The 12,556-nt window shown below is 48.1% G+C and overlaps 2 protein-coding genes across 2 annotated transcripts; one reads left to right on the forward strand and one right to left on the reverse strand.

Moving 5' to 3' along the window:
* Nucleotides 1–1,423: 1,423 nt before the first annotated feature.
* BHQ10_003162 (uncharacterized protein) lies at nt 1,424–7,200 on the reverse strand (the record flags this gene model as incomplete). Its single annotated transcript, XM_040875388.1, has 8 exons — nt 1,424–2,314; nt 2,376–2,963; nt 3,021–3,489; nt 3,541–3,726; nt 3,783–5,789; nt 6,623–6,648; nt 6,703–7,017; nt 7,075–7,200. 8 exons carry the CDS (start codon nt 7,198–7,200, stop codon nt 1,424–1,426), a joined length of 4,608 nt encoding a protein of 1,535 aa, XP_040731666.1.
* A 445-nt stretch (nt 7,201–7,645) lies between these two features.
* On the forward strand, nt 7,646–12,556 carry BHQ10_003163 (uncharacterized protein; the record flags this gene model as incomplete). The annotated part of the gene is made up of 1 exon (XM_040875389.1): nt 7,646–12,556. One exon carries the CDS (start codon nt 7,646–7,648, stop codon nt 12,554–12,556), a length of 4,911 nt encoding a protein of 1,636 aa, XP_040731667.1.

Below are 12,556 nucleotides of genomic sequence, written 5' to 3' on the forward strand. Positions count from 1 at the left end.
GGGCTGTACTGGTACATTTGACTGTAGGACTCGATCCTGCTATGCCAATTTATCTTGAATGAATGAATGAATGAATGGATGGAGAACAACAGCCTCTTTTTTATACACGGGTCATTGTAATTTCAATGACCTCGTGTGGTACATAACTTTACACTCACGATGCTACGATCAATTCCACATCTTATACATACATAACATCTTGCACACCTCTCTCGAACCGAAAGCGAGCTGATGAGAAACCTCCTTTACGAGGAAACCTCTTGTGACTATACACCACCATTTGACAGGGCTGACTCGCCCCTATTGACCATCACGACTGCTTCATATCCATACTCATACCCATTGGCCGATGTTATACTATATCTCGTCGGATCTCAGCTGGAAACAAACAGAACAGCTTATGCCACACATCCCTTAACTGCTCTCTCCATCCCCATCTCTTCTTCGTCCGCCAAAAAGCGAGATAGAAGAACGGACCACACAAAAAAGAAAGAAAAAATCTCGTACTGGCGTGTAATAGTATCAGGGCAAAAAAGCATCTCTTTCTTATCGAACCTCTTCATCATGGAAATGATCTTCATGTGACACTTTTTTGCTCTTTGTTTTTCTTTTTTTCTAATCCCTTTTGCTAGACAAGAAGTTCGCTATTGGGAGGCTATCTGTCAATTTATGATCTTGTTCTCGATAAACTTCGCTGCTGCTGCCATTGCTACTTTCTGCTTGCTCCGATCTTGTTCTTCGTTGCTTGTGATATTTATTGGCAGGATCTTCTTTCCTTGCCAGAACCGGTGTTTGACTGTATATCTTGCTATATACATGTTTTGTCTTCTGCCATCACTGACCCATTTGCCAAATCAATTCTTTTCCAACATTGCAAAACCCGCTTACCTGCTTACTTATCTGCTTACTTCTGAGCTTTATCCTATCTATCTGAGAGTCTTCTCTTGCGAATCTGAATCCAAAAAGTGTTGGGCTCATGAGCAAGTCTCTTCTTGCTTAGTGGCCATCAACTTTTTTGTTGTTGTACGGATTGTTTTTGTGCTATCAATAATCATAGTAATAATATTGAACTTCTCTCTCTTCTCATCTTTGGCGTTGCTGGTGTAGGAGGTGAAATGAAAGTAGCTGTAGAGGTCTGCAGGCTCGTTCGTTTCTGAGACGTACACAGCCCAGAAAATACCGTAGAAATGGCCTACCTGCTCGCCTAAATAGTTACAAACTGGAAATATTTCAATCATATAGTCGTAGATAAGTAAACACCGTATATTGTGCTAGTTGACATCTGCTATGGATATGGGTATAAGGCCAGTAACTTGCTTGCTTGATCAATAACATAGGAGAAAGGCAAAAGCAAAAACAAACAGGCAATGCAAACCTAGAATTAAAGCAAAAAGTCAAATGGGAAAAAGAACCATGTCATTATTTACCATCGTCCMCCCCCCAATGTCCCCGCCATTCGTCCTCCACTACTAGCTACCAGACTCTGTTTCACAATCGCATCTGCAGCCGCGGCGGCCGCCAATCGCTCCTTTTGTCGGCTGCGGTCACGCAAATAGCCAGCTGCTTCGGGCCTCATGCGGAGGATTCTCAAGATCATGTCATCATTGGGATCGGCCTGTGCTTCTCGCCATTTCTCGGCCTTGGCTTTGCGCATTGTGCCCATGTTACGGACGAACATGACGCTCTTTGCGCGCCGGACAGGGACGCCCAGCATGCCTCCTGGTCCGCCGATGCTGCCGGGTCCGCCGGGTGCCAGTAATTTGTTCTTGTTACTTTGTTGTCGTGCAGCATTTGCCGAGGCCATTCGTTCCGATGTTCGAATGAGGGTGTCTGTGGACTCAAAGTAGAAGAAGATCATAGACTGGATCTCGTGGTATTTGGGCGATTTCAGGATATCCAAAGAGACACCATTGGATTCACCAGTTACTTCATCGGGGACTTGGAAGAAGGTCAAAAGTAAGCCTAGCCACTTAGAGACGATATCAACTTCTTGTTGTGTAAGAGGTCTTTGATGTGAAGGTTTGTCCGAAAGTGGAGGGACGAGTAGGCCCTCGATAGTCACTAGTACTTCCTTCCACAGTCGAGCCATGACCATCTTCATAGCCTCGGAAGTCAGTGTCTTGTTCATAATTTCAAAGTTGTCGTTAAAATAGGTAAAGAGAGGGTCCAGGGCTGCTTCAATTTCATCCTGTGTTGGCATTGTCGAGGTATTTCCGGTACGATTTCGGCTGAGAAAGCTGGATATGGTAAGTCCACGATTGAGCATTGCTTTAAGAGCTCTACGTGAGAGACTGTGACTGATATAGGCAGAAAGCTTCTCACTTATCAGTACTGCAAGTAAAAATTGCTGGCAACTAAAGATGGACTGAACATACCTTTTCTGTGATCTTTCGAGTCATTTCTTTCTCAGTTCGCTTCAATGTTCGGAAGCATTTGCCAAAGTAAAATTGAATATCATCTCGTTCACCTTCCATGCTCACGCGTATTAGAACTCGTCCTTGAGTATCCAGATCAAGCCAGAATTCTCGAGGAAGGAAATCACTGAAATGCGCGGGATCTAGTTTGAGCGATGTCCGGCCGACATAGTCGTGATCTCCAACTGCATCCCAGTCCCAGACGGTGGCAATGATGTTCAGCGGACCTTTGGTTGTGATATCAACGGTATCGTCCCATCGAGGATTCAGATTGCGGTAGACAATATGAGTTTTGGCTATACGTTTTTGATATTCGTCCGTCAAGACGACATACGGGTCGCTCCAGCCGTTAATATCACAAGCCTTCAAATCTTCTCCTTCGACGATTTTCACAGTGAAGACATAAGTGGTCGCTTTGCGAATCTTTTGCTGTGTGATGGGCGGTGTATTCCTAGCAATTATGTCTGCGCAACCATCCACGTCGATCTCTTTTTCCAACTTGTCGAGCTGCGCGACGGCATATTCAATATTGTTCAGCTTGACGAGTGACTGAAGGGTAAAAATTAGCTCTGAGACTCTGCATAACCTCCATGTTCAACCACTTACCTCTGGAAGAAATTGGAACGGCTCGATCTTATCCTTGTTGGCCCAAGCATCCTTCGCCATTTGCATAAACTTTTCCTGTCTTGACTGAACCGCAGAAGCTTCCTGATCCGGAGACAGCCGATCCATCTCTCTGGTAAAGCCTTGTTCGAGTAACTCACAATATCGGGCTATGGCTTTTCCAATCGATTTGGATAAGGCTGTCATGAATTTCGCATACTGGACATCATCCTCCCACCGCAAGTTCTTCATGTCGTCGACAACCTGATTGAACGAACGGAATATATCAATCGCAGAGACACTGTGTCGCTTGTCATCGGGTGGAAGATCATTTGGATCATCGCTCCGGACGTTGAAAGTGTCCTGTTTGGCAGCCTGTTCAATCCAGTCCATAAATTTCGCATCAGTACCTTGAATCCAGCGCCATACGAAGTCGGAAAGTAGCCTTTCCACCGGGACAGAAAACGGGACACTATTAACGTCAATTAGGAGATTACTATAAAAAAAATCCGAGCAAGCATACCCTGGAAGTGATTCTATATGGAGACGTCTGACATCAGACAACCCTTTGTAAAGATCAAAGCCATCCTGCACGGGAATCTCTGAGCCTTGTTCCTTTTCTCGTTCCAAAAGCCGAAGAATAATCTCGTGAGCATCGTTTGCGTACATTGGGAGTATACAGCTGAGTAGAATGTCCAGTGGATTCACCCTGTAAGTTGAGTCAGCGAAACTTACTAAAGATAGCATATCATGTCTTTATCTTACCCCATGATTACAGGATTGTTCTTGTAGCGCTTCTTAATTTTCTTTGCTAGCTGCATGATAGACTCCCCCAGCTGGGCGACATTATAAGCTTCCCATTGCATATGATCGGCCGGAATGGCTTCATCAAGGAGTCTCTGGTAGCATTCTTTGGCCTTCTCAGTGAGACCCTCTTCGACGTACTTGGCAAATCCTTCCAACTTGTCAGGAGTGTCTTCAAACTGTGGGTCAAGTCGGACGTGATTGTCCAATATGTACATGACTGGACCTATAGGGTGAGGCTTTGCATCGTAGCAATGCATCATCACATCATATAGCTCTCGCAAGAGGGCTTCCTGTAACGCGGATAAGAGATCACGCATCAACGAGATATCCGGCAGAATCCAACGATTCCTTTCAAATACAACAGAAGCTAGTAGACTGTTTCTCTTCTTTCCTTCCTGAGCCGGCACCTGCTTGATAAAAGTGAAAGCAGCATCGACCGTTTTGATATCAATTTGCTGATCCACAAACTTCTCGCGAATGACATCTAGAAATAGAACAACCCGAGAGGAAGCCGGAATGCGCCAGCGTAAGCATATCTCGTTTAGTAGTTCTGTCGACTGTTTTGATAATAGCTTCAGAGATGGAACATCAGAAGTTGCTTCTGTGGCTTCCAGTTGCTGATCTTGAAGGTCATACATCAAAGCGCGAGACAAAATTGCCCGATAGAGGGATCTCGGATCTGAGGGAATGAAAGTATAGACGTGATCGGGCTCTGCGCCATCGACTAGCGACAAAGAGCTCAAGTCAATAGGTTGATCAATGACATACGAGATACGATTCGACCTGTTGGAAGTTGGAGATGACAGCTCAGAAAAGGTAGAGTTGACCGAGTCCTGCGATATGAATTGTGGCAAAGAAGCACCATTTGTACTTTTCGCAAGTTCTGGATTTGACTGCACAATCGCCAGCATCATTTGCGATAGGTCCGGCCCTTCACCCCGTTTCCAAATTTCATAAGACTCGTCGTCAGGGAAGTCGTCTCTAGACAATGTTTTCCCCGTTTTTAATGTCAAGTGCGCTTGATAGTTCTTCAGGTCCTGAAGAGCAGCTTTCCCAGTCCAATCATTTTTGTTCCGGTTGATGTCATCCTGCGCTTGGAAAGTACTGATTCCAAATATCCTCGCAACTACTTGTACCAACGGCATATCTTTAACATCGTAGCTGATCGGCGCAAGCGTCTCGATTGTTTTGGATGATCCGTTCGTTTCGGCAAGGTCTTGGTCGTGAGATAGGAGTTTTGACTCTAACACCGCCAGCCTGCTGGTGAGTTCTGGTCTATCCTTGGCCCAATCGTGTTCCTTGAGAATGAGTGTGATGAGACGGACGAAAAGTGCGACATGTCTATCCACCATGAGGCTCCAGCTGTCATCCGAGTGATCTTTACCTTTCCCTAGCTCCTTTGTGGCATTCGAAAAGAAGATAAGGACAAGATCTTCAACACGGCGGTCTGCCTCCATTCGCCGCTTGAAAGAGGGGTCCTTCAGGGCATTGAGAAAGACCGCAAAGGAACGTATAACCACATGATCCTGATACTCTTTCCTTCTCTCCTTGCCCATGAGTATGCCCGTAAGCCTCTTTTCTAGCTCTGCGATGAAGCCATGGGGAAACCTTGTGCTTTTTGTATCTCTCAAGCGAACAAAGTCCCCCAGCAGGTCCTGGAACGAAGAAGATGAACGGCGAGTATGGGTCGATGCTTGCGTAACGGTTTGCGTGCGTCGTGCTCGAGGTTGAAGCAAGTGCGACAGAAAGGCGACTCGGAGAGCATACGAATAGGCATCGGCGGAGCTTAGAAGTCTCCGGCGAGAGTTCGACAGACTGCGAGAATGTGAGTGTCTGGCCTCATTCTGGAGGTCGGTCAATTTGCGGTTGATACCGCTTGGCCGGTTAGAAGCTGTCGACATGTGATGCAATGGGTGTGTGATGTAGCCCTTGATGCCGGTTGGGAAGCTTTTATTGTACAGGGGACTGGGAGACCATCAGGTACACAAAGCTGACAGCGCCTGTGGTATAGGGGACGGCCTGGCGCTGCGACGATATTTAAAGAACCGAGCAGTACCTTTGAAGATCAATAAAAGATTAGTCGTTGCAAGGATATCGGCGCAGACGCTGGTCGTTGTACTGTACTACGTAGTAGGTTTATTGATGTTTTGAGTGAGGGGTGAATCTGAAACAATAGACTGACGTAGGCAGGCGGGKGCTTGGCGGCTAACAGTTAACTTAGTTAGTTACAGGAATATTAAAGCTAACTCAGCTAAGAGAGGCTGGTGCTTGCGCGCCAAGGGACCAATTATATTCAAATACAAATATACATATTCAACTTGGCTTCACCATGACCTGTGCCCAAACTAGACAGCACTTACAGCCCGGTCATGTAGATACGGTGTATTATTGCTGCAGAAGACCGTTCTGGCGGTTCGAAGACCATGGGATCAAGCATTGCAGAAGATATACCAGAAGAGATAGATGAGCTAGTTGACTGGCTCTATAAATAAAATCTAATGGTAGCCGATAGATGAAAATGCGCATCACTAATATAATGCCTCTGGGTGGCATTCCGCCAAAGCCAGCCGAATCTTGATAGTGTAAAAACCGACCATACTGTCCTTCATGCGATTACGTAGCCTCGATAATCAGCAAATCCAGCCGTGTAAGTATTGTTGATGTCGTGAAGACACCCAAGCAAGGCAAGTTGGAGATAGCCGTATACAATGCCTGGAACAAAGTGAAATCAGAACGAACTCAGTTGCAATTGATCTAGGACCCATTTTATGTACATTCACAAAACACCGAAAAATCACCATGTCTCCTCTCCGGACTTGCGAGCCTAAATCATCGAGTTAGAGCGCTACTAGGGAAACAAGCAGATTGTGACACTCACGCGAATAGCTCCGGGGCCACCGAGCTCTTTCTCGAGTCCATTTTCGGGGAATGTTCGTGGACTGGATGGCTTGTCAGGATAGTACAAGCTGACCAACCCGCACAGACCGAGGAAGCCAACAACGAAGGTTCCAATCGACAAAAGAGCCTTGTTGGATGTGACGTGAGTATACTGCTCAGGGCTGAAAACACCGAGAATATCGTTATCCTCGTGCACTGGCTCGCCAAAGTTACGTCTTTCTTGCTTATCCCACCAGTCGGCGTTGGGGTCGCGGAATTGGCGCTTCACGGCCGGAGGGTTGGGGTAGTTTCCATTCTGCAGCCACAACAATCAGCATCGATAAAGACGGACTAATAGCGCAAAAAAACGAACAAGATGAGGGTCATCATCCTCGGCCTGAGCGCGAAGGGCTCTGAATTGAGAAAAGGCAGCGCGGGGATGGGCGTAGCTGGAGGCGGTTTGGGCCAACCGCCCGGTCACGAGGCGTCGAGAAAGCATCTGAATTCGATAAGTTAGTATTCGGCAGATCAAGGAACAGGTAGAATATAGCACTGACCGTTCCGCCAAGGTCAATTGGTAGAACGAGCAAACAGAGTGGAAGACACGGGATATGAAGAGTGCTGGGAGAGATTGAGATGGAGGTCGGAAGGTCGTCCAGGGTTGGCTTAGTGCTGGATTGGCCGCCAAGACCAACGCCCTCCGTCACGGGAGAAGTTGCGTCGACAAAAAGCGAAAATCAAACTGTCCTCCAAAACMCCCCATCCGCCACTTCTTTTTATCGTCACCCACGCACCAGCATTGATAGTTATGCCAAACTCGCACAGGATTATCTACTCTTATTTACCAACATTTTGATGCCCGACTTTCGAAATTTGCCCTCGTCTGTGCTGGGAAAGTTGGGGTCTGTTGCGGAAAGGGCCCCTTTCGCGCTCGGTGACAAGATATGCAAAACGGCACACCAAACGGGACCTCACAACACGATGAACGCGTGACACCAGATCCCAACGAGACTTTTCGCGTTTCGCCTCAGCCAGAACAAGCGGAGACCGTTGTCGCGTTTATGCAAACGCCAGGTGAACAAAAGATTGATGGAATCGTCGATACAAACAACGAGGAACCTCCGTCAAAGAAACGGAAGCTTGCCGAGGGCAAACGCTCGACACCGCGACCGATTTCGCCACCATGGAAGAAAGTAGGCGTCGAGGGACCGACGTCGTTCATGGAAGGTGGCAGGAGGAAATCGTCGCGAACAAATGCCATCCCTTTAGAGCTTCAACCAACTTCCGCAAAGAGACAGACCCGTGGTGCTCAAACAACGCCCGCCGTATCGTCGCCGTTATCCTCAACGCCCGTCCGCACATCTGCTAGTAGTCGAAGATCGCTTGGAGCCAAGGCAGGAGCAAGTGGGACAGTAAGCAACAGTGAAAGGAAAGAGACAAGGAGGAAGTCCAGCTCAAGGCTTCCTCTAAGCGGCACTGTGAACGTTGAGACAACTCCCGTTATTAGCTCGGCCAAGTCGCGAACGCGGACACAGAGCGCTGCGAAAACAGTCGCGAACGGCACTAGCTCAAGACACACTCGTCGCAATGCTTCCATTTCGAACGCCGAATCAACGTCTGCCTCTCGAGACCTCGATATCCCTGTCAAAGAAGATACGCATGACTTCGGTGGCGATCTCAAAGTTCCTCGACTACGGCTCAAATTAAAGAAGGGGTCGGTCAGCGTTCAACACCCGAATCACGTCGTTCGTCCAAAGCATTATTCCTCATTTCGAGATTGGGTTTACGCCACCGAGACCATCGCCGGCGAAAATGTCATCGCAACCAGTGAAGAGGCCCAACAAGAGGCGGTCAAACGGTTACGTGTTCTCAAGGCTGGAGAGCCTGGTGGCCTGCTGAGCCCGCAAGTCTGCTCTGCTTGTTTGCCCGAACCCCAGGAGGAACCTCCCGTACAGTATTCGCACCACGATCACCTCGTCGCACATGCTCTATTTTTCCGCAAACTCCTCGATCAGGAGCATCGAAGGCATCGCAACACAGCTCGTCAATTTGCGCAATGGTGCGCCGAAGCTTGGAGAAAGAAGAATAAACGACCAGAGGATATAATACGAGAACAAGTGGAGGAGACCAAAACGAAGCGCCGACAAGTCATTAGGGATCTCCAAAAACAATTCGATCTTGTTCGCGCTGAAGTTGACAGGGTTCGCTTAGCACGATGGGAAGAGGAAAGAAAAGCAGAAAACCAACAGGCGCTAAATCAGGCCATCAAGCAGTCAACCATGCTTTTCGAGAAACGGAGACAGGAAATTCTGGGTGTTGGAAGCGATATGGACACGTTTAGTGAGGATGTTGATGATGACGACCAGGAATCGGAAGATGATGATGACGAAGAAGATTCTTCAATCTCCGATGCAGACGAAAGTAACATGTCTTCAAGCGAAAGTGACGATGAAAGCGAAAACAATGTCGATGACGATGAAGGCCTGACCGCGGAGGAGTTGCGATTGAAGTATGCCAATATCCCCGATACTACTTTCACGAAACACGAAGCCGAAATGGACTCTTCAATTCGTGGCACCTCGGTCGATGATGGGCGTACGGAAGGAGACGCCAATTCATTGAACACGTCCGTCCCTCCATCGATAGTCCAGCCTGATCTTGATGATGTTGACCCTCTTCTACTCGACGAGAGTGATGTGTCTACTGACATGGATGACGACATGGGAGACTCGGATAACATGAGCGATGAAGACAGTGAAGATGAAGGCAGCGATGCCAGCGATGATGGTCCGGGACTTTTAGGCTTCTTTTCTTCAAAAGACGCATTGAGAGCCGCCAGCACAAAAAGTCCAGAAGCTGACGCCCAGGACGAGCAGGAAGAGGGAGAAGAGCACATTGAAGAACATGCTGAGATGGAAGATCCAGACGAAGTCTCTCTTATACCGACAGGCCCAGTTGAACAATTCGACAAAGCTGACAAGGCCATCACCGAAGAAAATGAAGCCAGCAAGACCGAGTCATCAAAAGATGAAGCCAACGTTGCCGAGCATATGGATCTCGACCCAGACTTTCCAGCGCAAGTTGAGGATGTTTCTCATGGACATCAGAGCGGTGATGCCTCCAGCCAGGCTTCCCCTGGGACTGTTGCAACCAAGCCTTCAGAACCCGAGTCTATGTCATCATACGAAGGGCAAGGCGACAAACAATCTGTAGCAGAATCGACTACTCCTGCTGGGCTTAAGACACCCATTCCACACTTGCTCAGAGGAACACTTCGTGAATATCAGCATTATGGGTTAGACTGGCTAGCTGGACTCTATACAAATCACATTAATGGAATATTGGCAGATGAGATGGGTCTCGGAAAGACCATTCAGACAATTGCGCTACTTGCACATTTAGCGGTAGAACACGAGGTTTGGGGTCCGCACCTTGTCGTTGTTCCTACCAGTGTCATTCTCAACTGGGAAATGGAGTTCAAAAAATGGTGTCCCGGCTTTAAGATAATGACATACTACGGCAATCAAGAAGAGCGAAAAGCAAAGCGTCGCGGTTGGACGGATGATAGCAGTTGGGATGTTCTAATTACGTCTTACCAGTTGGTGTTGCAGGATCAACAGGTTTTGAAGAGAAGAGCTTGGCATTATATGGTTCTCGACGAGGCTCATAACATCAAAAACTTCCGATCTCAGAGATGGCAGGCGTTGCTCACCTTCAGGACGCGTGCTCGTCTTTTGCTTACAGGTACACCACTTCAAAACAACCTGACCGAGCTATGGTCGCTTCTTTTTTTCTTGATGCCATCGGATGAAGACGGCGCTGGAGTGGATGGATTCGCAGACCTGCGAAACTTTTCAGAATGGTTTCGTCGGCCGGTTGAGCAGATCCTAGAGCACGGCAGGGAAACAATGGACGACGAGGCCAAGCAGATAGTTCACAAACTGCATACAGTTCTTCGACCATATCTCCTCCGACGAATGAAAGCGGATGTCGAAAAGCAGATGCCGGCCAAGTACGAACATGTCGTCACCTGTCGCTTGTCCAAGCGGCAGCGATACCTGTACGATGGATTTATGTCTAGAGCCCAAACCAAAGAGACTCTCGCCTCTGGCAATTATCTTTCCATCATTAACTGTCTTATGCAACTTCGAAAAGTCTGCAATCATCCGGATCTGTTTGAAACGCGTCAGATATCTACATCGTTTGCAATGCCCACATCGGTGTCGGTTGACTACGAGGTCAAAAACAAACTTATCCGACGTCGTCTTTTGTACCAGCATCCTTTTGACAAACTTGATCTAGATTTTCTGAACCTTGCGCCTGTGTCGCGTGAAGATCTTTCCACTAGACTAGTCCAAGATAGCAGCCGCATAATGGCCTTTGGGCCATTAAAGACCTTACGGGAACGTCAGTACAAGCGGACGAACTGGCAGATGGGGTTTGACGGATCGTCGGTGCGGTCTATACTAGACTCGATGGATAACGCTGCAAGGAAGAAGCGAATGAACGAACTTGAGAGCGCGCTTTACTTTGAGAGTAACCGACATGGTCGACGCCCAGTTTGGGGAAAGAGCTTGATCCAGTTCCTCACAATTGAAAGCCACTACAATGGTGTCTCAACACGCGATTCTCGCCGGATCTCCAAGCTCGATCAGCTAGCGAACCAGTCGTCTGTCCTAGCTTCAATGATCAACTCAATTCAAGACAGGTCTCAAGCTATGGAGGGCTACATACAAAGGTTCGGATGTGTCACCCCTGCTGCTCTGGCTGCGGGAACTACCGAAGCAGCAATCACTCCTGTTGAGTCGCGCTATTTCGATCGAAAGTTGCGGTATGAAGACTATGATCCTTTCCATGAAGCGCAGATGCGTCTGTCAATTGCATTCCCAGATAAACGATTGCTACAATATGACTGCGGAAAGCTCCAACAACTGGATAAGCTACTTCGTGAGCTTCAAGCAGGTGGTCATCGAGCTTTGATTTTCACGCAGATGACAAAGATGTTGGATATTCTAGAGCAATTCTTGAACATCCACGGACACCGCTACCTGCGTCTTGATGGTACGACAAAGGTTGAGCAACGCCAGATGCTTACAGATCGGTTCAACAACGACAATCGAATTCTTGCATTTATCCTGTCTACTCGTTCAGGTGGTCTAGGTATCAACCTTACAGGCGCCGACAGTGTTATTTTCTACGACCTCGACTGGAATCCGGCCATGGACAAACAGTGCCAGGATCGTTGCCATCGTATAGGACAGACGCGTGATGTGCACATTTATCGATTCGTGTCGGAATTCACCATCGAATCCAACATTCTACGCAAGGCAAACCAGAAGCGTATGTTGGATGACGTGGTGATTCAAGAAGGTGGGTTTACCACTGACTACTTCACCCGTGTCAACGACGCGCACAAAGCAATCGACGAGTCTGCACCTGACGACCAACAAGACGAAGCCAGTAAAGCCATGGATCGCGTACTCGACAACCGCGGTGGAGGCGGTCTGGTCGCTACACATACACGCGTCTTTGAGCAGGTCGAAGATAAAGAAGACATCGACGCCGCGAAGAACGCGCAAAAGGAAATGGAGCATGCCGATGACGGAGACTTTGAGGAGGCCGGCACAACAGCTCAAGTCGCGTCAGGCGCAGGAGCAGCCGGCGTCGTTGATGGCGAGAATGTAGGAGAGACCGGAGGCGCGGCCGAAGAAGGACAACCTGAACCGAATCACATTGATGATTATCTCGTGCGATTCATGGAGTGGAATGTGCGCGATGAACCACTGGTTCTTCCGCCTGATAAGGCCAAAAAGAAGTCTAAACGAGGAAAGGAGCACCGAGTACGGCGTCGGTAG

Source organism: Talaromyces amestolkiae (assembly GCF_001896365.1).
Source record: "Talaromyces amestolkiae strain CIB chromosome Unknown scaffold5.1, whole genome shotgun sequence".
NCBI lineage: Eukaryota > Fungi > Ascomycota > Eurotiomycetes > Eurotiales > Trichocomaceae > Talaromyces > Talaromyces amestolkiae.